Source organism: Cupressus sempervirens, chromosome 1, assembly GCF_028749045.1.
Source record: "Cupressus sempervirens isolate cs-2001-9-10 chromosome 1, ASM2874904v1, whole genome shotgun sequence".
NCBI classification, from domain to species: Eukaryota; Viridiplantae; Streptophyta; class Pinopsida; order Cupressales; family Cupressaceae; genus Cupressus; species Cupressus sempervirens.
Window position 1 is genome coordinate 887,588,493 of NC_143118.1, and position 27,779 is coordinate 887,616,271.

At 35.5% G+C, this 27,779-nt stretch overlaps 1 protein-coding gene across 4 annotated transcripts; it reads right to left on the reverse strand.

Moving 5' to 3' along the window:
* Window positions 1-763: 763 nt before the first annotated feature.
* On the reverse strand, window positions 764-27,436 carry LOC149580683 (uncharacterized). 4 transcript variants are annotated; one of them, XM_089792832.1, is made up of 5 exons: window positions 27,019-27,436; window positions 5,103-5,200; window positions 4,384-4,683; window positions 1,603-1,633; window positions 764-1,492 (listed from the first exon to the last, which is right to left on the reverse strand). In XM_089792832.1, exons 1-5 carry the CDS (start codon window positions 27,312-27,314, stop codon window positions 1,417-1,419), a joined length of 801 nt encoding a protein of 266 aa, XP_089648958.1. In that variant the 5' UTR covers window positions 27,315-27,436; the 3' UTR covers window positions 764-1,416. The 4 variants fall into 4 exon arrangements, with proteins under 4 accessions (XP_089648958.1, XP_089648949.1, XP_089648942.1 ...); XM_089792823.1 differs by having other exon boundaries at window positions 764-1,495; XM_089792816.1 differs by having other exon boundaries at window positions 1,603-1,645; window positions 27,019-27,433.
* Between the last annotated feature and the right edge of the window lie 343 nt (window positions 27,437-27,779).

The window sequence follows — 27,779 nt, forward strand, 5'->3', positions numbered from 1 at the left end:
AGGCAGATCTCCAAACAGCTAACCTAGATATATACAAATAAAAAAGAAAATAATAATTGGGAGATGTTCCTCCCACTACATGAAAATTTATTAGTTATTTACAACAACTGTGAAAATTTATTAGTTATTTACAACAACTGTGAAAATTTATTAGTTATTTACAACAACTGTGATTATGATATCTAAAATCTAAAAGATGGTATTAAAAGGGAATTTTCGACAAACGTATTTTATACTAACCTGTAACTTTGAAATATACCTATTGTTGGAAATACAGGGGCTTTCAAGACAGGAAACTTGGATTACACATTGGAGACAAAAAGACAAAATATAAAGAGAAGGGCAGATCGATGGAAGGAAAGAACATGAAGATACGCTGACGTCAGTATCATGGTTTTGAAAGATAAATGTAACAAAATGATTGTATAAATGTCTATGTAAAATCTTTTAAAACCCTTTCTAAGGGTAAATTTCAATGTATATAAATTTATGCTTCTGTATAAAGGAGGTATGCCTTCTAAAGACCCCATGACCGATTCGGGGCATTTGTACAAGCTAGAACACAACTTTGGTACCAGGCTATACAGGGGATTTTCTTCCCCATTCTTTTTTTTTTTTCCCAGTAACTGCTGCACTTTGAATGGGGAAAAATTATAAATTTGTTAAAATAATATATATATATATACAGGGCATCAGCCTCTTACCAATCCAAAAAAAAAAAAAAGTACAATTTAAGTTTAAATGGATTATATGACAATTCAAATGCAATCAGAATTAAAGTTCTACTTCTAATTCTTCCAACATAATATGTGACATGTATATCTTACAATCAGCTAACCATTGCACCTCCTTTTGGTGCAAATGCTAGTTTACTGCTCAAGGAGAGAAATATGCAGTTAGCTAAACTATTCTTGAATCTTCACAACCAATAAATAAATGCAGTCTACAACAAAAGGTCTGCTCAAGACTCCATGACTAACATGGGAGAAAACCAAACTTGGATCACACAACTTGCCATTGAGCCCAGTATTGGTCTGAAACACCTCACCTAAAAATCTGCACCAAGTTGGCGTACACATTTGAATTCTCAATTGAAAAAAGTTAAAAATCAATCTATGATTTATACTCCACATATTCAACTGCTTCATCATGCCTGCACATCTCACTTGTGTCCCCAACCAAAATTACATTTAAGGACCAAATAAAGTACTGCAGCGTGTTTACATTTGCTGTTGCTGATTCCAACCACTTCAATTCCCATTGCCACTGGTATTAAATAACAAAAAAAATGCAGATAACTCTTTTTCCTTAACCGCGCACTTCTCCAGTTAATTAAATTCCTATAATTAGAAGTCAACAAGGTAAATGACTTCCAGATCACAAAACTTGGTCTTCTACAGGATTTTCCTGGACCAACTAATTGGTTGCCTTGTGTTTTTTCTTCTGCGATGCAAAGTTACTTGGACCAACTGATATGGACATGCGCTTAGTTCTGCTGAATGAGGAAAAAAAATTATTAAAGCTGCTGGCATACTAGATGACAAAACAACACAATCATCACACCTATTATAAATATCTAGTAAAACAAGATTAAATAGCTACCTGATAGTTATATCTTCAGCAACACCAGCTCCTGAATAAAACACTTTCAAAACACACAATCAATAGATAATCAAGAAAGTGGAATGCTCTATTTATATAACATCTCCGAAAAAATAAAGCTACAAGCTCTTAAACTCGGGTTCATCTTTAGCAAATTTGTAAACAACTGAAGAAAGGAAAACTCGTCTCACTTTCAAAGGGTTTGAAATGGGCATGCATGATTTAGAATGTCAAAATAAATAAAATTATACAAAAAAAACTCAATGTACTTGGAAGATTCATCCAAGAAATTCCAAGGCATGATCCCAAAAAAGTATGAATTTTCATGGATTTCCACAGCAAAACATAAATTCCACCACTCTAGAGGAGATTGCTGTTGCTGGTATGGGACATACACATGTAGGTTTTGGTGAGTGGAAAAATCTTCAAAAACAGAGTAATCTGCCAATGTTCAAGAAATTGCTTTCACCGGTGGTGAACACACACTCACCTCTTTGTTGGAAGCAATGACTTCATTAATCATTTTGCACGGTGATGGCATCCAGTAATGTTCCAGATTCTGAATTTTTCTTCTTCCTCTTCCTTTTGGATGATCATTTGAAATTTGAATGTCCTTATGGCCAGAGACTATTCATAACCTCTTGAAGGTTCAACTCCCTATGGTACAGTCCAAATTCTCTTGTTGACAGCTGCTTTAGTGATTTAGCAATGTAATTTAAAAGAATCAAGTTCACTACTGTCATAGAAGTTGTAATGGCAAAAAGTTCATTGGAGAGCCTTGATTGGTTCTTGTGGTGACTAATTGTTGCACTGTAGAAGGCCCAAGGGCCTCTGGAATTAATCTCTGCAGTCATTTCTTAGCACTGAGTGTAAACTCACATTTAGACTGTATCTAAGGTATGTTAATGTCATATTTATAGCACTTGAAATCTCTGTCCCTTGTTTCTCATCCAATTGCTAAATTTTGCAGTCATTAACAATCTACAACTGACAAACAAATTATGGAATATCCTTATAACATTTAACGGCAGAAGCTATCATTTTCTTTTATGGTCTGTGTGGAACATTGAACAGAGGCAAAATGTGTAAACATCTGCTCAATATCTCAGACAAGCTCACCCATGGTATTTCCAATAGATGAAAGACAATCCTAAGACCAAAATTATAGGTGTCAGTTATGGTCTGTGTGGAACATTGAACAGAGGCAAAATGTGTAAACATCTGCTCAATATCTCAGACAAGCTCACCCATGGTATTTCCAATAGATGAAAGACAATCCTAAGACCAAAATTATAGGTGTCAGTTTGGGAGCCTAATCCAAATCAGAGAAATGAAAAGGGAAACAGACAAATAATTCAAATCTAGGAGCCATGTTGTTATACCCCAATATGCCTTGTCCCAAAACAAGGGACCTCCCTTGAGTAAAGCACCCATATTCAAGAAAGTTTTAAATGGTACCAAAAACCATCCTTTATACAACGACAAATAGCAAAACCATATTTTACCAAGGGTTTCCAATGTTGAGACAACCACTCCTGAAGTTCAACTAGACTAGATCAAAAATTATGAAATTCATACATCAAAACAATGTTTTGTTGTCAAATTTCCTTCTTGGCCACTTTATACCTGAAGGACAATACCAGAGCATCTTCTGTAAAGCGAAATCTGTGGCTGCCAAAACTTTAACACTTTCTCAGGTCAAAAGGTCATCCCAAGTTCGCACATCCATCATTGTCGAATACACAAGATAGGTTGACCTTCATTTTTCCTAAAAATTGTGATTTGACAGACTCGTTCAAATATCCTCATAAAATGGAGAACAAATTTGCAAGCAAAAATGTATGAGAAAGGGCAGGTGGTGTAAGCTGCCATAAATGGAGATTGAAACAGACAAATCATTGCAAACAGTTTCTTCATCCTTACCAAGTTTTCTGTGTTCCTACTTTAAAGTTTCGAGAACTAATATATAAATATATATAAATATATTAGCTCTAGATCATGTTTCTTTCAACTATTCTTTCAGACACAACATGAGACACTTCTACATTCTACCCCTGCTGCCACTGTAGGTTACACCTCTCGACATAATTATTAATCAGTATTTTTATTTATATGATTATAAATTATTCTATTCATCTAAATAATTATAATTATATTGATATTATTTTATTTTTAAATCATTGATATATGTATATGTAAGATATTGAAATATTTAAATTATATATTTTTGAGGGTATCCTATTTTGAACCTCGACTTCATATGTATTTAATATTAAAGTATTAAAATATTTAAAAATCTCAATTATATAAATATTTGAGAAAAAAAGTGTAAAAGATATGTAATAAACATTTATTTTTAACAGTATTAATTTATACACACACAGTGACCACACACACATATATCAAAGAAAGGTTTGTTAGATTGACGTCCAAATTGTGATCAAAGTTATGTTTATGAGTTCTCTAAATAAAAACCATGGCGATCTACCCCTTGCTGCCATTGTAGTTAAAACTCTATAGTTTCTTCTCTCTAAACTGGCCTGAAATAAAACATGCATTTGTCCATCTGAAAGAAATAAAATATACAAAACTACAAAAAAACATCCTTTGTACAAGAAAACAAGCTGCATAACCACATTCAAGGTTCTAACTTGAATCCCAAGACCATGGGATTATAACCAACAAGATACAATGCATGGCATTATAAAATATGGGATGGAAGTGTTAAAAATTTTAAAACGCTATTTGAAATAAATGCAAACAGGGATGTAAATTTTCTACCTTCTTCGATGATATCGTTCTTCGAACCACTTTTCTCCCCTTTTTTATGGCTTGCTTTTGACCGTCTGTGATCTTCCCATCGATCTCTGCCATCATCATAATCCCACCGACTGCCGACAGGGGGAATCCAAAAATCTGGTTCTTCGGACTCATTCTTTGAGTCAACATCTGCATTCAGATCTGAATTAATGTTGCCTATTTCTACCTTTTTCTTCTTCTTGACTTTAGTTCTAGTTTTTTTTGGTTCAGGTCCATTTTCTGACTTCTCTCCTTTGCTCAACTTCTCTGACTCTTTCTGAGCTGTATAAATATTAAAAAATGATCGTCAACCAAAATTAATTGCAAGCCTTATCAATTCAACTGAACTGCATCATTATAGAATCATCAAACATATGATACCCATTGATCTGAATGAATCATAAAAATTTGTACTTTCTGGAAAAAAGTTCACCTTATAATAATATATAGATAGTTCATAATTCATAATCAATTTTATGCAAACAACACAGTAAATAATATATAGATAGTTCATTATAAAGTTAACCTTACGCAAATAACACGGTAACAAAATTTCAAAAACAAAGATAAAATAGTTTTTCAATCTGAAAATTGATAGGATCAAACTTATTTCCGAGCTTTACAATATGTTCACCAAAAGAAAAGTTCTTTTAAATGTATTCCATGGGAGTGTACATAGAGAATTCATGACAACGGCACACCTAGTTTATTCTGAAATTTTCTTCCAGTTAGATGTTTCCAGATGTGTTCTTCTGATTTGTTGATAGTGTCACCAGTCAGTTCACAAATCAGCTTACATCTGCAGAAAAATAAATAGCCATGAATCCCCAAATAACAAATTCTAGACAAATTTCATGTTAAGAAAAGGATAATCATATTAAATTCAAGATCATATCCCTGATAGTTTGTCTTTTGAAATAAACGTATAAACAACATTTTTTTTACTTTTTGGATTTGTGCATCCAGAGTTTTAAATAACTCTCAAATTAAAAGTCAGATTTCATTATCATTGAAAGAAGTAAAAGCTAGAAAAGCATATAGTCAAATGTTTCAAACTACTCTCAACTTAAAAGTCAAATTTCATTGGTCGCTTATAAATATGCTTTTGTAAATACTAGAATTAGAAAAAAACTAAAATTTAGCTCCAGTTAGCTTGCACCAAATACCCACATGTTAAATCCATGTAACACACTGCAAACATGGGACGACTGTGACAAGTGCAAAATCCCAGAATAAATCTGGCCTAGGCATATTCAATATGAACAGCTGCACATCAGTATTCATTATAAAAGCCAGATCCTTCATCTTCATGCAGAACTAAGGTAAAATATCTACAAATTTGATTTCTATCTGGAAAGTTGGTTAAATTTACAAACTAGAATCTATATAAGCACCAAGATATCTTGTAGCAATTGGGATTTCTCGAGGTCTTTCTTGTATTTTAAAACAGTAAGGAACTACTTGTCATTGTTTACAGGTTTGTTTGCCCACAGAAAATTTAAAATCCTCATGTTTTACTTGCTTATGGTACTAAGATATACTGTCATTGACCAAACTTCCAAGAAATGAAGCATTGCCCTTTCTCGAGATATTTAAATTTTAGAGTTATTTATTTCATCTTTTTACAGCAGTCCACTTAGATAATATAGTGGGCAAGTCCTGCATAAAATTGATAATCTTTTATAGTACGGCAACTTTCAACCTACTTAAGCTAACTACATATTTAAACTGTGACACTTTGATAGTGTATCCAGAGATGCTCAAATAACAAAATTAAAATGGCCAGATAGTTCACAAAACCTGATACAGTTCCCAAGTTAACTTTATCCTTGCACTGGTTTTTGTAACTTATAAGGTAAATCAGTCCAGCTGCCCTTCCAATACAGCATGCTGAATTCTTCTCTTGTCTGATGCTTTTCCTGGATCTACTCTTCACTGCGAAGTGACATGACTTAGTGGTTTCAAAGAACAATTTAACCACATTGAAAGCTATTGTGCTTAAAACCTCGTAATGTTCTGCAGCTTCTCTGGTTAAGTAGCTGAAAATTTCTTAAAGGATCCTATACCATTGTTTTTCTTTCCACCTGCTCCGTCATCTAGCTTGTCAATAGATATTTTCTTTGTTTTTGACCATTTCAGTTTTGCAGCAGCAGAAATGGCAAACTTATTCCCCAGTACTATAACTGCATTTTGCTGTACTGTAACTGCATTTTGCTGAGAATGACAGTTACTGTTTACAACTTTACATGCATAGTTATGATCAACATTGAACATGATGTCCAAGTAAAGACTAATAATCTTAGTTGCTTCATTTGAATAGGCAATTGCTGGATCTTAAGGGAGAACTGCACTGATACAGAGTACTCATGCTCTTGGCAAAGAATCATTCTACTTGAAGCAACAACCTCTAATCTGCCTCGCTGATGCTCAGTTTGCAGTATCAATGGTTATGTCTTACTTCATTGTTAGGTAGCAAAACTGCACTTTAATGTTCCATAACAGACAATAACTCACAATTTGACCTCTGCAGAAGCAAAAGCTTATGAGAGCTTAAGCTTACATATGCTCCAGTGAAATCTCACAATTGGAGAGAGGGCACGGAAGTAAGATGTTTGAAACAGTGCAACTTTTCTACTATTTGTAACAACTTAAAATTCTCACGTTTCAATAATAATTGCATGTTATCATACTGAAGCCTTGACACAATGCTTACAACTGCTGACCATGGTCTCGTTGAATAGCTTGATGTGACCATGTTAATTTCTTTCACTTGCCTAGAATTCTACCACCCTAAATGCAACTTCCAAGCCAAAAATCTGTAATTGTGGATTAAGTTTATTTCAGATTAGACAATATGTAACTTTTCAATTTCAGAATCTTACTGTTTTGATGATTGATATATTGCAGATTCAAACTTCAATATATATATTGATTTGCTCCAGAACTTTATATATGTGCTGCTGTGTCAAAGATGAGTAATGTTCAAATGACTGAATTGCTTATTATTCTCCAAATCTTGCTAAGTATTTAATGATTTCGATACTAGCAAGAATGAATTCATTTGAATTTATATATACATAGATATAGATATAGATATAGATATCATATGAAAAGGTACGAGGGTGATTGAGCATGTCTCTAATTTGAGACATGACCATTCATCACCATATCTTCTCAAAGATAATTAGCACTTAACAAATGCTAATGGCAATCGGCTGGTATAAGCACCAATTCACTAATGTGCAATACCAGAACATAATATTTGCATGATCAATAATGTTTATTAGCCAAATATGGATCGGCTTCTGCAATAAGGCCAATGATCACATGGAATGTGATTCGAAATTCTAACAAATGATAAATATATCTGCATTGGTTAGAATCAGCGATCCATATTGAATTACTTCATTGATATATACATATATATAAACTCGCCTTGTTTGGAAGAGCGATATCACCAAACTCATGATATCTAAGGATATAATATGCTTAAGAACATCAAGTCACATGACATTCTGCTTATATTCAAGTTATGTTATGTGCACTAACATCACGTCTCGTGATGTCTACCATAACATATCATGGCATGTCCACAAAAGTTGCGACACATTATATCAACCATGGTCATCTCATAAGGATCATTCACGTCGCATGATAGTTATCAAAATGTTCAAGAGATGCAAACTATCGTGATATGTATACGAATATTAAGTCGCGTGATATTCACCATAATAGTGAACATTGTAAAATCATCACCTTACAATGTTTAAATACAAGTGCATATTATTAGAAAGATCGTCACCTTTCAGTAATGTATACAGGAAGGCCCATAAAGTAATAGAGTCACACATATGACAAAACGAGTTTACACATTAAACATCTTTATATGTGTGTGTGTATTAGTACCAAAAAACAATTGAAACTTAGTCTCAATAACTTACATTTCAACCATACCAAGTTTCTTTCTAAAGTGTTCAATTTTAATCCTAGAGAGAGGCTTGGTGGGAATGTCTACTGTTTGATCACTTGTACTAATATATTCCACCAAAATCAAATTCCTTTCTACCATATCTCTCACATAGAAGTAAGGAATCTTTGTATGCTTAGATCAATCATGGAACACTAGATTCATTGAGAGCTTAATACAACTGTGATTGTCGCAGTGGATAGTAGTAGGTTTCAGAAACTCACCAAATAGTCCCACAATCAACATCCAAAGCCAACTATTTCTCTAGCTCCCATAGAGGCTGCAATGTATTCGGCTTATGTAGAACTTTGTGCTATTGAAGACTATTTCATGCTCATCCAAGAAATCATGGCTGATCCCAAACTGAAGCAACATCCTAACATGTTGTTTCAACCAGTTACGCTTCCAACCCAATCTGAATCAAAGTCTCCATGTAAATCTAGGTCAACTTTCTTATATTTAAGACCACATCCAATAGTATACTATGTTAATTTTTTAGGATCATTTTCTGCAAATGTAATAACACTACCATTATTTATGTGTCTTCCAAATACAGATTTCAATGTTGTATAAATATGTGTAGAAGAGACATGTCTCTATGGTACTTTATAAATTAATCATCAATAAGACATTATTAATATTAATATATAGCATATCTATTAGACAATATTATCAATAATGTATAATATATAAGGGTTTGTCTAATTGATGATTAACCAATAACCATAGAAGGATTGCCTCTAGGACAATTCAATCCGACTGAAGCTACAACATTAACACTCTCTTAGCTAGGGAGGATTGTTATAAAACACATTATGCTCTCAAGCATATCAAGAGATATCATCTCAATATGATATTCTTCAAATGGCATATTTAAGGATGTCAATGTATATCCATCAAATTAGATGTTATCTTTTGATATCATCCGAAGTATGATTCAACAAGAAATATCAATCATATGATATTCATCATACTTATATTCTCTTGGTATGTGCACTAGCATCAAGTTCATGATGCCTCCCAATAGAATATGTTATATCCTAGAAGGATATGTGTTATCTAATCTCTGGCTCATTCTGGGACAGCAACTGAATGTAGTTGATCACATAACAATCATGATCTCCAGCTCATTCCAGGACAGCAACTTAATGTACTACATCATGACACGTTCGTTATCATGATCTCGGGGACAGCAACTTAATGTAGTCCATGATAACAGGTCAAGCCATTGTCAAGATCGTCACCTTACAAAAGCAACCTCACAAAGAAACATCAATGAAAGATCGTCACCTTTCATGACATTTATCCACATATGCAAAATAGTAACTCTCATGATATGTGGGGGTAAGATATATAAGACCACTCTAAACCTAATTTGATGGTGAGTGAATGGATTGTACGGATTGTGGAATTGGAAAGAGCAAGAAAAGTCTGAAATTGCGTGACACAGCCTTAATCCAGTGATTAATGGACTGAAAGAACTAAGTTAATGCATTGAGATTTCAGTAATTGTTGAGTTCTTACTTTTTATAGCGCTGGTGTTGTTGATTTGTTAGGTTAGTTATCATTTTGCTAAATTCTTGTGTCTTGCTGATTCACTGCCTGGTTCAAAGCCAATTGTGCAAAAATGACTCCTACTTGAGTTCCCGTGGTTGAACTTCCATGGCCTCTTGGAATCAAGTAGGAGACTTTGTAAATAGTGTAAATATAAGTTTTGGAGTCATCAGTTGCAGAGGAGTTATTTTTACTAACAAGCACTAAGTGAGTGCAAGGGCATTTTGGCTAGGTGCTTGTTCAGAACAGCAGCAAAAGGGCTTGCTAAATGGATTGGACATGCCAATCCAGGAGTGTGGAAGGAAGACAGAAGGAAGGCAAGAAACCACTAACAAACTGGAAAACCATGGTGGCCAAAGTGAAGGAGAATTACCTACCTAAGGATTATGACATCCAATTACACAAGAAGAGGCAAAATCTCACACACAGAGACCTAGATGTAGCTGCTTACACATAAGAGTTCCAAAAACTAAGCCTAAGGTTTACAGTCCAAGAACTTGAAAGCATTAAAGTGGCAAGGTACCTAAATGGTCTTAGATGGAACATTCAAGAAGAGTCGAGTCTCTTTACACTGACTACCCTTCATAGTTATTATCAGATGGCTATTAAAGTGGAGGAAAAACTCAAGACGAAAAAAGACTCCAATACTAGGGGTAGAGGAAGAGGCAAAGACACTAGAGGTGGACACAAAGGTGGTTCAAGTGGAAGAGACAATGACAGTAGGAGCCAAGGTGACTCCAAGCTTATAGAGCAAGGACATGAACCAAATAACAGAGGTGGATATGGCAGAGGCCGAAGTTCTTACAAAAGTGGTAGGGGCAGACAGGGGGTTTTGGAAGGAGTTCTCATTTTTCTTCCATGAAATGCTATAACTGTGGGCAGTTGGGTCACCCAGCTTACAAGTGTCTTGGCAAACTCTCATTTCACAAAGTGAGAAGAAGATTGCCTATGTCCAAGAAGAGGATTGTCCAAAACAATCAGAGGTGAGTCTAGATTCAGAGAAAGGAGAGAATCTCATGTTGAGAAGGATATTGATTAAAGAACATACCAAAGATGAGCATAAGCAAAGAAGGGCTCTTTTTAGGGTCAAGTGCAAGATACTAGGCAAGGTATGCAGGGTCATAATTGATTCAGGATCTATTGATAATGTCATTTCAAAGAAGGCAGTTCAGAAGTTGAAACTTACTAAGATACCCCATGAATTTCCATACAAAGTCACCTAGTTGAATAAGTGGCAGAACATATTGGTTAACGAACAAGTGTGGGTTGAGTTCACCATAGGGAAGAATCAATATAGGATACTTTGTGATGTGCTACCAATGTTGCTTGGCAGACCATGGGAGTATAACAGGGAAGCAGTACACCACAGTAAGGAGAATAAGTACTCATTCAAGAAGAATGGAGTAACTTATAAGATCCAGTCTTTGATAGAGGAAGACATAGTGGAGAAGGCAGAATCCAATGGACTATTGATGAGTGGGAAAGAATTCCTAAAGGATATAAAGAAGGAAGGAGTTGGCTATGCCATACTAGTGAAACCAAGGGAGGAGGAGATGCCTAAACAATCACCTATGCCAGAGGAGGTGAAGCAACTACTAGATCAGTTCAAGGATATTATTTGTGAAGGTACACCAGCTACATTGCCACCAAAAAGAGCAATCAGCCATCAAATTGATTTTGTGCTAGGTGCATCATTGACTAACAAGGCAGCATACAAAATGACACCAGAACAAAATAAGGAGATAGCACGGCAAGTGCAAGAGCTTTTGGATCAGGGTCTAATCAGGAAGAGTATAAGCCCATGTGTTGTTCCAGTGGTGTTGACTCCTAAAAAGGGAGGTAAGTGGAGAATGTGTATTGATTCTAGGGCAATAAATAACTATTAGATATAGGTTTCCCATTCCTAGAATAAAAGATTTAATAGATTGCTTAGGGAGTGCTAAATACTTCTCTAAGATTGATTTAAAAAGTAGATACTATCAAATTAGAATGAAAGAGGGAGCTGAGTGGAAGTCAGCATTTAAGACTAGAGAGGGGTTATATGAGTGGCTAGTAATGCCATTTGGGCTTACAAATGCACCTAGTACCTTTATGAGGGTAATAAGCGAGGTTCTAAAGGATTACATAGGAGTCTTTATGGTAGTCTACTTAGATGATATTCTCATTTTCAGTAAAACCAAAGAAGAACACATGAAACACCTAGAACTTTTGTTAAGGAAACTCCATGAGGAAAAGCTCACCATAAACCTTGAAAAGAGTGAGTTCATAAAGCAAGAACTAGTCTACCTAGGATTTGTAGTATCACAAGGCAACTTGAAAATGGACAAGAGCAAAGTTGAAGCCATTTTAAGTTGTCCTACTCCTAAGACAAGACTGAAGTGAGAAGTTTTCATGGGTTGGCTCGGTTTTATAGGAAGTTTATAAGGAAGATTCAGTGAAATTTGTGCACCAGTCCTTGACACCATAAAAGGAGGACTCAAGACAAAGTTTGTGCAGACCAAGGAAGCCAATGCAGGCTTTGAGAGATTAAAGAAGGAAGTGGCTACCCAACCTATATTGGTATTGCCTAGTTTTGATAAGCCATTCATAGTTGAATGTGATGCAAGTAACATTGTAGTGGGTGCAGTCCTAAGCCAGGAAGGCAGGCTAGTGGCATTTTTTAGTGAAAGGTTAAATGAGGCAAAGTCTAGGTATTCATCCTACGATTTAGAACTATATGATTTAGTACAAGCCCTTAAAAAGTGGAGGCATTACTTGTTGCCTAAGGACTTTGTGGTTTACGCTGATATCCAGGCCCTAAGTTACATCAACACCCAAGACTAGTTAAGTTTGAGGCATATCAAGTGGATGGAACTAGTGCAGTCGTATACCTTTACCATCAAGCAGAAGAAGGGAGTTGATAATAAGGTTGCAGATGCATGTAGCGGGAGGTTGCTCACTGTTCAAGAGATCCAATTGCAAAGCATTGGAGTTGAGGAATTCAAGGACCTCTACAAAGGAGACACAGACTTCTCAGAGATCTACAAGGTATGTACTGAATATGATAATCATTTTCATAGTGAATATGTTGATTACACAATGCAGAATGGGTTACCATTCAAGGGCAAACAGTTGTGTGTCCCAAGAGGCTCTATGAGGGAGAATCTTATTCAAGAGAAACATAATGGGAGTTTAAGTGGACACTTTGGGTTGAACAAGACCCTAGACTTAGTAGAAAAGTTCTACCATTGGCCTCAAATGCAAAAAGATGTAAGGAGATATGTGGATAAGTGTGGAGTGTGTCAAAAAGCAAAGGGAACATCATCAAATGCAGGTCTCTATCAACCATTACCCATCCCAAATAGGCCTTGGGAGTGCATCAGCATGGACTTCATAGTAGGACTACCTAGAACATCTTCTGGTTTGGACAGTGTGTTTGTGTTGGTGGACAGGTTTAACAAGATGGGTCATTTTATTCCATGCAAAACAACACATGATGCCAGTTACATTACCCACCTTTTCTTCAAGGAAATAGTTAGGATACATGGCTTACCCATGAGCATAGTGGCAGATAGAGATGTGAAGTTCATGGACCATTTCTGGAAGACACTTTAAGGTTAGGAACCAACTTGTCTCATAGCTTTGCCTACCATCCCCAAACAGTTGGTCAGACAAAGGTAGTCAACAAGGTACTTGGTAACTTGTTGAGGTGTTTGACTAAGGAGTATGGACAAGGATGGGAGCAAGTCTATTCCGTAGGTAGAATTTGCTTACAATGACAGTACAAACAGGACTACTGGTAGAAGTCCATTTGCCTACATGCAGGGGTAGGGCCATCCCGATGGATCCCTCGCCCCCTCAACATAGTTGAGGTAGATGAACTATAACTAGAATTGATGAAGTGGTATATGGGTTACATCCAAGAGGTGTACTTGAGCTTAGAGACTTGAAGGGTTATGAAGGAATCAATGGTCATGCTGATGACTTTGCTCAATCAATGAGAGAGGTACATGAGCAAGTAATGAAGACTCTAATAGAGGCAAATCCAAAATTGAAAGCTAAGAGAGATGAAGGGAGAAGAAATCTACAGTTTGAGGTAAGTGATTTAGTGATGGTATTCTTGAACAAAGCTAGATTACAGAAGAGCATACCAAGCAAGCTACAAATGAGAAGGATTGGACCATGAAAGGTGTTGGTCAAATATGGACCCAATGCCTACAAGGTGGAACTACCCAAGGAGATGTTCATTTCTCCCATATTTAATGGGAAGGATTTAATCAAATACAAAGGGCCAGAGATGGAGGATGAACAATATAGTACTAAAGTGAATAGGGATGTGGGGGAACTCAAGATACTTGGTCAAATCAAGCCACAACCTAAGAAGATTTTGGATTCTAGGGTGAAGAAGAAAGCTAGGCACAAGATATACATGGAACACCTGGTTAAGTGGAGACACCAACCAGAGTCAGAGGTTACTTGGATAGTTGAGAGTGATTTCAAGAAGCATGGAATCAGTGAGGAGTTTTTAACACCACAGATTCCCTAACTTGTTTGTTGCAGGGGGAGAATGGTGCAGGAGCACCTCAAGGTCTTCAATACATTTTGGCTTGTAGTTGTAGGTTGGCTTAACCAACCACCAATTAATAAGGACTAAGTTATTAAGTCCAAAGTTGACTTGTGTGTGTGGATAGTTTAGGGATGAGTGGAGTCAAGGGATTTGAGTGGTCTTTTTGGATCTAGGTGTTCATGTCCTACAGAGTCAACCAAAGGGTCAAACTTTGACCAAGACCCCAAAGTGGAATGATTTTTGAGATTTTGATGCTTTTAGTTGTTTTATGGTCTTATGTAATGGTTTGGAGTCAAGTTGAAACAATGAGGTGAATGGTTTGACAAAATTGTAAAAGATGTAAAAGTTGCTCATGACAATTTTGCAAAGTTGTCATGAAAACTTTTCCTAAAAATTGGGAAAGGGCTTTAATGGTGCCCAAACCCCGACCTAAGGGTCTAGACATGCGAGGGTAAGATATATAAGACCACTCTAAACCTAACCTAATAGTGAGTGAATGGATTGTACGGATTGTGGAATTGGAAAGAGCAAGAAAAGTCTGAAATTGCATGACAAATCCTTAATCCAATGATTAATGGATTGAAAGAACTAAGTTAATGCACTGAAATTTTAGTAATTGTTGTGTTCTTACTTTTTGTAGCACTGGCTTTGTTGATTTGTTAGGTTAGTTATCATTTTGCTAAATTCTTGTGTCTTTCTAATTCACTGCTTGGTTCAAAGCCAGTTGTGCAAAAATGGCTCCTACTTGAGTTCTCATGGTTGAACTTCTACGGCCTCTTGGAATTAAGTAGGAGACTTTGTACATAGTGTAAATATAAGTTTTGGAGTCATGGGTTGCAAATGAGCTATTTTTACTAACAAGCCCTAGACGAGTGCAGGGGCATTTTGGCTAGGTGCTTGTTCAGAACAGCAGCAAGAGGGCTTGTTGAATGGATTAGACATGCCAATCCAGGAGTGTGGAAGTGAAGGGACATGTGTCTTGGACATGTACAAACAAGGATGGGTGCAGGGAAGACCTTTGGTGCACTTGTTGAAAGCAAAGAAGTCAAACTGGTTTACATGCCCTAAAAACCCTTGAAAATAGGGGATTGGTAGAAATCCAGTGTATGGACAGTGTCAAGACTCAAGACCCAAGAAATCTTTGAGTCTTGGCTAATGGTAGAAAAAATCCATAGTTGATTCAGGGGGTTGTTAAGGAAGTTTGTGTGAAAAACCAAGAAACCTAGTTTCTAGGAGGCCTAATTGGGGCAAAAAGGCTACAAGGCCTAAAACTGAACAAGCAAGAAATCGATAAGAAACCGAAGTGAGAAACCATCAGGATGGATCAAGGAGGATTGAAACCTAACAATGAATAGAGAGCAAACCTAGTCCTAGTCCCAAGAACAGTCTGGGGAAGAAGAATGGCTAGTTGTATCCATGAGTTCTCTAGGAGGGAATTGAGGTGTAGTTTGAAGTTTGAAATTGGTGGAGAATTCTAAAAGGGATAGGGATCTTAGTAGTGATCTCAAAGTGGGGTAAAGAAAGTACCCTACCAAGGCCAAAGGATAGGTCTTAAGAAGAGCTAGGAGAGCTCTTGTGAAGCAGTTAGATCTTCCCATCATTCTTCCTCCCTATTAATTCCCCATCTCCATATGTAATTTTGGATCATATGATTTGATTGTTGAACCCATTATCCAGTTGCTTTGTAGAATATGAAATTCCCACGTAGATGGTGATTATTTATATTTAATCCCTTTTTTTTACTTTTCTTGTATTTGCAACCTAGCTCTAATACCATGTTGATTTTGTAGGATCATTTTTTGAAAATGTAATAGCACTACTATTATTTCTATGTGTTCCAAATACAAATTTGAATATTATATAAATTTCGTAGAAGAGACATGTCTCTATTTTAATATATAACATAAATATATATATGAGGGTTTGTCTAATTGATGATTAACCAATAACCATAGAAGGATTATCTCTAGGTCAACTCAACCCAACTAAAGCTACAACACTTATACACTATAGGTACCTCAATATATGTTTTGCAGTATATCTTTCGTGGTTCACACATAAATTGACTCAATGCATTCATTGCATAGTAGATGTAAGGTCGAGTGTTAACCAAGTGCATTAGTGATCCGATAATTCGTCTATAAAGAGTAGAATTTGCAAATCTTGACTCTGGTGTTGCCTCTGTTAACTTATGTAAGTTAGTTTCCATAGCTGTGGACATCGGTCTACAATTTATCATCCCAAATCTTTCTAATTATCAATAGTGTATTTTCCTTGATTCAAAAGAATACCATCAAGTTTCTACCAGACATCCAAACCTAGTAAGTAGTGTAATCTGCCCAAGTCCTCCATGTTAAATTATGATGCTAGGTCCCTTTTACGCTGAACACTAAGATGATCCTCTCCTGTAATTAGTAGGCCAACATATAGGATTAGTATTAGCATATCACCTTTGATAATTTTTAAATAAAGATTTGGATCTAGAACATTCTTTGTGAACCCTAGACCCATGAGATAGTTGTTGATCCTTTTGTACCAAGCCGAGGGAGCCTACTTAGGTCCATATAGGGCTTTCTTCAATTTGCATACATGAGATGTTGCATTATGAATCACAAACCCTTAAGGTTATTCTAAATAGACTTCTTTAATAGCCTCGTTCAAGAATGCAATTTTCACACCCATTTGATGTATCTTCCAGCATTTCATTGCTACAATAGCTATGATTGCTCTAATAGAAGTGTATTTGGCAACAAGTACAAATGTTTCTTCATAATCAATACATTCCTTTTACGAGAACCCTCTGGAAACAAAACGTGCTTTATGTTTCTCTACATTGTCGTTTGCAACATGTATAATTTTGAAAAGACATTTGGAGGAGACGACAAATTTCTCTTTAGGCCTAGGTACTATATCCCAAACATCATTTTTCAAAATGGATTGATACTCTTATGTCATGGCATCTTCTCATGCTTGATGTTTGAGAGCTTATGATACACTAGTAAGTTTTGAGTTTATGATTTCGCTCGTTAAGGCCACATAGCTTGATAATTTGTTAGGCTTCTTACTTTCTCTAAAAGTTTCTTTGCCGCAACAATTTTTCTAGCCCAAAATGATCTTTGTCTTAATGTTAATTATTTGATTTTCCTCTTGATGTTCCTCTGATTCTCAAAATCAATTTGGTTTTTATTTGAGGCTTCAACAGGGTACTCCCTCTGAATCTCAGGAGTAGAGGCTTCCTCCATGTTGTTTGGTGATTCCTGAACTTCTAACGCATTTGAACTCTTTGTCCTTTTGAAGGCAATATCTTCCTCAAATATGACATCTCTACTAAGTTCTATTTGTCTTTGTCCAGGTATGCAGATCCTGTATGCTTTTGAGGTTTCATTGTAGCCCACAAAAATTCATTTCCTTCTTGATGATTCTAGTTTCAACATCTTCTCTTTAGGCACATGAATATACACATGGAAACCAAATATACTTCAATGGCTTATGTCAAGTTTTAGACCAATAAAAGGTTCTTCAGGAGTTTTGTTATCAAGGTGTGAATGGGGACATCTGTTTTGGATGTAAACTGTTGTTCTAGATGCTTCTGCCCAAAATGAGGTATCTAAGTTTTGGTCATACATCATTGATTTTGCAGCCTCCACAATAGTTTTGTCTTTCCTCTCACCACCCCACTTTGTTGATATTTATAGGGTACAATAAACTCCCTCTTAATCGCGGCATTAACACTAAATTCTTTAATGATTTTTTAAGTGTACTCTTTCCCATTGTCAACTGGTAGTGTTTTAATTTTCTTTCCAAAGGAGTTTTCTATGAGGGATTTGAACTCCTTAAGCCTTTTAAGGATCTCTTTTGACTCTTTAAACTTAAGAAAGTAGATCCAAGTTTTTCTGGAGGTCATCTACAAAAATTACATAATATAAGGCACCTCCCGTGGAAGGGCTAACCATGGGTCCACATTGGTCAAAATGGAATAATTCCAATATATTTTTAGTTCTACTCAAACTATTTTGAAAAGATTCCTTAGTGTTTTTCCCTAAGGCACATTCTTTGTGTTAGAGTAATAAAATATTTTCTTATTAATTAAATCATATTGATTTAATTATTAAGTCACTTATTAGATCTAGTTTACTTAAACTAAACTTTAGGCATATAATAATTAATTCTTTTATTAATTATTATCATGCAACCTAGGTTTTACCTATTAGGGTTTTGATCTTTTATTAGGATTGCTCTCTCTTTGTAAACTCATTCACTTTTGATTATAGCAATTTCTCTTTTTGCTCATCAAGAATGTCTCATCTGCGGATCTAGGAATTTCGGCCTCCATAGCTTTGGCTTCTCTCTTTCTATGATAGGTGTTTGCATTCAGGTGATTCTTGGGAGCTGCGGGGTTGATCTTTCATCAACTTCAACACTTTGCATGTCCCACAATGGTTTGGATTTAATTTGGGTAGTCTTGTCACCAATTTTTCCATGGAGGTTAGGGTGCAAAAGTGAATATGCCGTAATCTTCGATCCCAGAGTTCATTGGAGTAAGAAGTTTCATAAATAGGTGCTTGTTTGGATACACTGCAGAATTTGTATAGGTATCCTTGTCTTCTACCTATAGTTTTAGCTTTCTTATATGTAGAGATCTTTGGCCATGCCAGAACTTTCCCATCCATGAAGGTGACCCTATATCCATTATCTTCTACGACAGATATTGATTCTAGGTTTCTTTTAATTTCAAAAACAAATAGTACATATTTTAATTGGATATTGATACCTAATTCTAATGTGATGGTACAAGTTCACACCCCTTTTACAGGGTCTGCAGAATCATCCCCAACGGTTACCTCTTCGTTAGTTTCTTCCACCATAGTATCTAGATGTTCTCGAAATCCAGTGATATCTTGATGGCTCACTATCAATAACCCAAGTGTTTAATTTGTTTAATGCATGATTTGATAGTGCTGAGTCGAATAAGAACTTCTTAGAGTCATCTTGCATATTTGTTTTTCCAACTTTAGCATAAGATGCTTGTTTCTTTGTCCTCTCAGGGAAATTTGCAGCAGTGTCCATATTAATCACATCTAAAGCATTGAATTTGAGAGGCATCTCTTCTCTGCTTGGATGAACCATTTCCACAAATATATTTTTTTCCTTTTGAAGCTCTTTTTCTTTCCTTATGTGAATTCGTGTTTAGGACCTGAATATCCTCATCCATAGGTTTTTGTTTATATCCTTTTGACATTTGTCTAGCTTATTCTTGAAGGCAATCAGATCTTAACCGATCCAATTTTGGAAGTTTAGGTCTTGCACTTATGCCTTGTACAAATGACTCCCATGAATTTGGTGGACCACCTAAGGCTGTTAGGGATAGCTCTTTGTTATCAATTTTGTACCCAACAACTAACAGTTGATCCCTCAGTTCAATTATTATCATGAAGAATGCATTGACTGATTCTCCTTTAATCATGCTTATGTGATTCATTTGTCTTTTTAGTGCAAGAGTTCTGCCAGTGTTATATATTCAAATGTGCTCTTCCGGGATTTGAACATAAGATAAGGAGTCTCTTATTTTGCCAATATAGATACTATGTGATCCCTAACTGCATCTACTATTAGTTTCATGGCCTTTCAATATTCTCAATCCATTGAGATTTTTCTGGTTTATTCTTAGGTTCTGCGTTCTTATTTTTCACAAATTGGTCTAGTTTATTTTCTTTTAATATCATCATTATCCTTAACTTCCATGAGAAGAAGTTGTTTGCACCCTCAAGGCAATCCTTAAATCTGATTATGTCTGACATTTTGAAGAATGGTATGTGACTGCAATGTCCAAAGGTATTAATCTGATATATCAAACTTATTCGGATCTTCCTTAACTTGGCTCTGATACCATGTAATTGAGGATAAAGTTTATTTCAGATTAGAGTATATATAACTTTTCAATTTCAGAATCTTACTGTTTTGATGATTAACACATTGCAGATTCAAACTTCAATATATATATCTATATATATATATGGATCTAATTTGCTCCAGAACTTTAAATATGTATTGCTGTGCCAAAGATGAGTAATGTTCAAATGACTAAATTGTTTATTATTCTCCAAATCTTGCTTCGTATTTATTGATTTCAACACTAGAGAGAATGAATTCATTTGTGTGTGTGTGTGTGCATATATATGAAAAGATACGGGATGAAAGGGCATGTCTCTAGTTTGAGACGACCATTCATCACCGTATCTTCTCATAGATAATTAGCACTTAACAAATGCTAGTGGCAATCAGTTTGTATATGCACCGATTCACTAATGTGTATTACCCACACATAATACTTGCATGATCAATAATATTTATTAGCCATATATGAATGGGCTTCTGCAGTAAGGTCGATACTCACATGGAATTTGATTCAAACTTCTCACAAATGAAACATATATCTGCATCAGTTAGATTCAGCAATCAATAACAGAATAATATTGAATTACTCCATTATTATATATGTATATATATACATATATATCAGTATGTAAAATATATATATATATATATATATAGAGAGAGAGAGAGAGAGAGAGAGAGAGATTTATTAGTTACAGAGATTGTCTCACCAAAGCTATACACTTCAACAAAATCTTTTCAAATTCAGACTACAGTCAAGCATGATGAAATTAAGATTATCAAGACACACATATTAATAACAGTTGCATACGGAAAAAGAGTTCACATACCTTTGTTGCTACAAGAAAATAAGACATTACCTTTATGAAACTCTTCAAATTACCAATAGTCCTGTATGCATATGACTTGAAGATTACCACTGATATCGAACAAATTAGCCTACAAAGCATGACATATAAATGGAATCTTCCAGACAACAAAAAATATGAAAAACTCACATTGATAACTCTGAAGAATTACATCCAAAAAAACCAGAGTAACCAAAGCTCACTGTTCTCATAACGAGAATCACAGTCCAAAGAATATTCTTCAAAAAAATGATTGGCAGAAATATCAACAGACCATACCCAGTGCTCGAACCAGTGCCTAACAATTACACATCAAAATAACCAAACACGTTTTCTATAAAATCTAGTCACCCATGGGCCTCAACGCTAGCTTCAAAATATAGAAAGTCGTAACAGAAGAATACTTCATCATGAGTTAATGAATGACACAACAACAGGAGTAATGTCTTTCCTCTCATATAACCATAACGTGACCACCAGCGAGCGGCAAAGGATAGCCAAAATCAGATGAGTTGGGCTTGTCGAGCAAGAAGCCCAAGGGAAAATGATAAGGTTCCACAATGACTAACATAATACATGTTTGTTATTTCTACGCTAGCCATGCCAAACATTCACGTCTTTGCAGTTCAAATGTCTTGACTTATGTTCTCAACTCTGAAATAACCCTTTCTAGTCAATTGGCTTGCAATGGTTCTGGTTCAACTTGATGAGCTCCCAAGACCAAACCTTATCAACGTCAACCCTAAAATAACCCTTTCTAGTCAATTGGCTTGCGATGGTTTTGGTTCAACTTAATGAAGTCCCAAGACCAAACCTTATCAACATCGAGAGTATTAACTTGAAGGGTGGGCCATCCTCTACGTCCAATGCTAATTTGCACACCAAGCTCACTACACAGTAGTTGTTGTCATTGTCCTCTGTATGCAAATTCACTACAATTTCTCCTTTCCAAAACTATACTCCCTACTCACTATCTCTTCCTGGAAGAACATCGAAATCTAGAGCCTTCTAGCTGTAGATGCGATCAATATATACACTGAGAAAGTGACATATAACAGGTCTGAATAATCACAAAGAAAAACATAGAAATACTAGAAAAAAGCCTTTTTAATATTCATTGTTGTCAGAAAATATACTATACACCAAAAATGACTCTACAAGAAAACCTTCATTACATAGCGGTGACTAACGCTTCAAATTCCATAGTAGAGACTGACGCTTAGGAGAACACTTCCTGTTGTAGAGTAACGTAACATGAATCATAATCATCGTGACACATCCATAATGAGTTAGCAGCCATTACTGAGCCATTTAAGATAATCGAGCACAAGAAATTGTCAGTACACATCTACATCTAATAAGCACAATGAAACCATGAGCAACTCCAAGAAAGGAACAAAACAAAAAGATAATGCAAAATCAACTCTTCTCTGCATGATGAAGAATACACTGACACCGCTTTACAATTCTCCATGTCTCGCAAAGATGAACGGCTCCAAGAAAGACCTTGACAGAAAACATAAACATACACCAAGGAGAAGGAATCCCTCATGCCACAAGAGATTACAAAAGGTATGACTAAGGATGACTTGGGACCTGTGACGCTTTCTTCGAATGTGGAAGTTGTATAACTCTACAAGAGATCTAACGAGACATTCAAAGACCTTTGTAACAAATTCTCATTGGCTCTACAACATCCATGAATCACATGCATATGCGTAGAGCCTAGTCGATGCAACCTCACTTTGATACCATGTTAAGTTTTGCCTAAAAACAAAGATAAACAACAGTAAGAAAAATAGATGCAAAAGACACAAGATTATCCTAAGAAAATCCTTCCTTTTTAAGGGAAAAAACCCAGCCACACCAAAAATAATCACTTTTATTGATAATAAAATGTTGGAGTGTATAATGTTTTTTGCTCGATACAATATATATAAAGAATAGAGAGACTCTTCATTACACAACTGAAGGTCTCTTCAATTTCCAAATATACAACTCTTCATATTTCCATACGCATATACAGCTTTTCATATTTCCATATGCATGCCTCTTCGCATGACACATGTTTCTAAATATTATTACACATGCCTTCTTCAACTGAAGATGACCATACCAATCATAACGATCATAATTCTATTTCATAAAATCAGAGATAAAGATCTCTATCGTAGTTACAATCTTCAACACCTACCAGTCTCCATAGAGTAAATTTAGGAGTTGACTTTCTGTTTTGGACTAGTGTTTCTTAGTAGTCTTTGTAGGAGTTAATTTAGGGTTTAGGGTTTAATTTAGGAGTTGTTGATGATAAAGGGAATAGCTGAAATCCTAGAGTTCAGATTTTGAAGATATAGTTTTCTTTTGCTGAATAATGAACACAACAAGGACATTTTCTGGAATATAAGCTTTTAATTTGTACTTACCTCTGTGTTATTGTTCCTCCATTATACAAAGGATATGTTAACTAATTTGTAGGATATGGGGATCATTTGCATCAAAACTACATGATCCATGATCAGGAAGAGAGCAAGACTAAAGAAGTGAAATCTCGGGTTTTAATTTACATTCAAATTTAATTTTCAGAATATTCACTTGATTCATTGAAATCCAAACTAACCCTAACATTTAAAGTTTAAACCTTAATCTCATTCAGAGACACTAAAAAGTTGTTTCCCTCTAGGGTCCATAAGATTGTTTTGAATTGAACCAAGTCCTCATTTTGCGACCACATGTTTGCTTGCTTTGTTGGTGATTTGTATTTAAAGTACACTCACATTCTACCCAACTTTTTCAAGGATTTGATTGAACCACATATGCTTTAACTTATTTGTTCTAATATATGGCTTTCTCTTCAAAAAAATAGAGACTCACTATTTTCTATATTGAACCAATTTTTGAGAAAGGATGGCAGGGGGCAGGTGCACTTGTTTTGGGGGAGAAAATTGGAGACCATTTTAGAGGACTATAGAGGATGGCAAACATTTACGATAAAATGCCAAATGCTGCAAGTTCAACTATAAAATGACAAGAACATAAATGATAAAATACATGTTGCTAAACCTAGGCTTGCAAAGAAGTGTCCAATCAATAAGCCTACCTTCCTTGTCTTGGGATCATAGCTGTTGGCACAAACTACCTACTTTGTATTGAGACTGGAAATGAGGTTTCCAAAATAAGACTGAAATCGCTATCGTTATGTCATAAAAAAACGTGGTCTTGTGAATGCAAAAACAACTAAAATTTATTGTTTTAAATGACCGAACACAACCATCTTGGGACTAAACTCATGACCTTGAGAGGTACAAATGGAGCTCGAAATCCTAGGTATAGTTATGTTTGATCTTAACTGGAAAACCTTGGTATTTTAAAAACAACTTTCAAATTTTGCAAAGTCGACCCTAACAACATACAACTGTCAACACCACAAAGGAGCGTGATGTGTTGTTTTGGATGCTAGGTCTCTCATTCAGGACTAAGAGTGATTTGGGGATCCAAAATACACACACACACACACACACACATCTTGGGACTAAAAAACAACTAAAACAACTAAAAGTTGTTGTTTTAAATGACTGAACACCACCATCTTGGGACTAAACTCATTACCTTGAGAGGTACAAATGGAGCTTGAAATCCTAGGTATAGTTGTGTTTGATCTTAACAGGAAAATGTTGGTATTTTAAAAACAACTTTCAAATTTTGCAAAGTCAGCCCTAACAACATACAACTGTCATACACCACAAAGGAGCCTGATGTGTTGTTTTGCATGCAAGATGTCTCATTCAGGACTAAGAGTGGTTTGGGGATCCACAATACACACATTTTTTAGCCTTTTTCCAAAAGAGTGTTATGCAAGAGTAAGGACAAGGAACATCATTTATGTCCCTGGTTGTCCACATCACCATTTTGGGGATAAGTCAAAAAAAGCCTGCATGCATACCCAACATGTGATATACCCAATTCAAAGAAAATCATGGCTTTTTTAATTTCATGCCATTTTCGGCATTTTAATATTGCCCAAGTACATTCCGCCAGTCCAGAAACCTCAATAGAATAGATTTTGCAATCGTTGAAGCCTAGACCAATAATGAAGTTGACACAATGATCAATTTCCTAGTTGTGACAGTAATCTGAAGAGGATGCACCATAATCCAGACTCTGGTTGTTGTTAAAACAGTATTATGAGTGTTCAATATACCATGTGAATCCACCATACATCTGCCCCAACTTGCAGTGCAATCCTGGATATAATATTGTAATTTACAGATGTAAAACTTAGTAGCTGGTTGCCTGAAATCTTTTTCACTGCTGCATCTATGATGTAAAGTATCAACGGCAGCTAACTGTTACAAAGAAACCATTATCATGCTCTAACAGAAGTGACTTGTGAAGCAGATGGTATCCAAATATTAGTGCGCTCCTCACTTCTTCGGATTGCAGCTACAAACCCCATATATTTCTGCACAAAAAGAATGCAGAATTACTCCAATAGTAACAATGCCCCTTCAGCATAAATTTTAAATCTTGTATGAAAACACTCCAAGGAACTCTGAGTTCTTTGTCTTGCAATTTCAAACCTAGGCGGTTTTCATACTCAGATTAATTGAACTAAATTCCAAAGCTCCAACAAGTAGAGAAAAACAGAAAATAGAATGTTTCAATCAATATCTCTCCTCCTCCTTGCCGGACCTCTAAAGATGAGTTTTCCTCCCAAAGATATTATTCAGAATTTGGTACCATAATTTATTAGTTCTTATACTAGTATACACCATTTCATAACTAGCATTTCAAGTACCAAATGTATGATATACTACAGCACCCTCACACCCACTGCCTTTCACCTTACGGTGCCCGTGTTACACTGATTATTCTTCAAATTTCCTGCACTTCCTATCATTAATAGCTGAGAGAGCTTATTTAGTTATAAGAGAGAATTTTATTTTACAATTCACTTTATCTTAAGCCCTCTATATTCTAATTAAATTTTATTATAAACTAGTGTACCCTCTGAGAAAGATTATTTAACTATAAGAGACAACCTTACTTTACAATTCACTTTACTTTAACCCTTCTTTATTTTAATTAATTTTTATAACAAAATTAGTATCCCCTTTTAAGATATTGCATCGTGATCTTCTTGAGCTATTACTATGCTCCCATTCTTTTACTTCTAAATTGCCGAATGCCAAGCGAAATGAATGATAGGGTGTTTGTTTTCAACTTAAAGAGGACATCACATAAGGAACATAGTATATTTGTTTTGAACGACGTGTTGCCATAAATATATATGGCGTTCTCCCAAAGACGAAAAGAGGACATTTAGGCTTTATTTTCCGATGAAATTATCTATAAATAGTATGCTGGCAAACACCCGATACCATGACTAACCCGAAAGCAGCTGAAGTTTTCAGAAAATGCAGGGAAAATTGGTATGTCAGAACTGGCAAAAACATAAACCCTCAACCGACAAATCCAAACATAAAATAGTGAAATCCTACACCCCAAATATTGAACAGCTCTTGAGAAATGCTAGTTAACAAAGTCGTGACTGTCATCCTGCTTTCCCACCCAGATTAAGCCAAAAGAAAAAAGAACGAGAACAAATATGTAATGCACGCTGAAAATACCATTGACGGCCAAATAAAAACTTCACTGGATTTATCTAAAACCCTGGCAGACAAGAAAAAGCGACCACCTCCATTATCAATCGCTTAAATTATTTAGAAAGCGATTCAAATCAAAAGCAGAAAAAGCAATCCCTGTAGTTGATGCATATAAACAAATGAAGACAAAGAAATCCAATTTACCTGTCAAGCGGACTCTGTTCAAAGGAATTCAACGGTGCCCTTTTATTCTGCAATGCGCGGTCAATGAGAGCCAGGCGACACTTCTTACTTTTCCCGTAAGAATCTGCATCTTTGAGCAGCAATTCATGGCCAGTTTCCAGGCATTTGAGTCTCCCATTACCTATATCTTCGTAATGGACTTCTCCGAGAAGACCAAAACCCTCTTTTGCTTCAGGATTTTGGGGGCTTTTTGCCTCCCTAGCAGTTTCTGACATCACTGTGATGTTATCGTTTTGCTGCTCCTCAAGCTCTCTCATTGTTATGCTTTCCTACGATCACTGTATGTTATGTATGATTTCCTGCGGCCATATATGCCTATTCTCTGATCCTCCAAGACGTGTGTTTCATAGACTACCGCTTGATCTCGTATAAATTTTAAATTTTTTATGTACGTCTATGTGATTCTTCTTAAATGAAAATATTATAATAATATTATTATTATTATTGGTACCGCTTGATCTCGTATAAATTTTAATTTTTTTATGTACGTCTATGTGATTCTTCTTAAATGAAAATATTATAATAATATTATTATTATTATTGATAACCTAAAAATAGTCTATGGGACAACCTCCGCTGTTGTTTCTATATATATATATATAATATTAAAAAAAATAGTTTTATAGAAGGAAATATTTTAGCTAAAGTGAAATTTTTGATATTTTTAACAAACTTGCAATAAATATAAATGAATTATGTATAAGAATTAAATATCAAGAAAT

Coding starts and splice junctions, on each gene's coding strand:
- LOC149580683 (XM_089792808.1), bottom strand. CDS start 27,314: ATGAGAGAGCTTGAGGAGCAGCAAAACGATAACATCACAGTGATGTCA. Junction 4,684..5,102: donor AAAATTTCAGAATAAACTAG/GTGTGCCGTTGT, acceptor ATATTTATACAG/CTCAGAAAGAGTCAGAGAAG. Junction 1,496..1,602: donor GCTGAAGATATAACTATCAG/GTAGCTATTTAA, acceptor TTCCTCATTCAG/CAGAACTAAGCGCATGTCCA.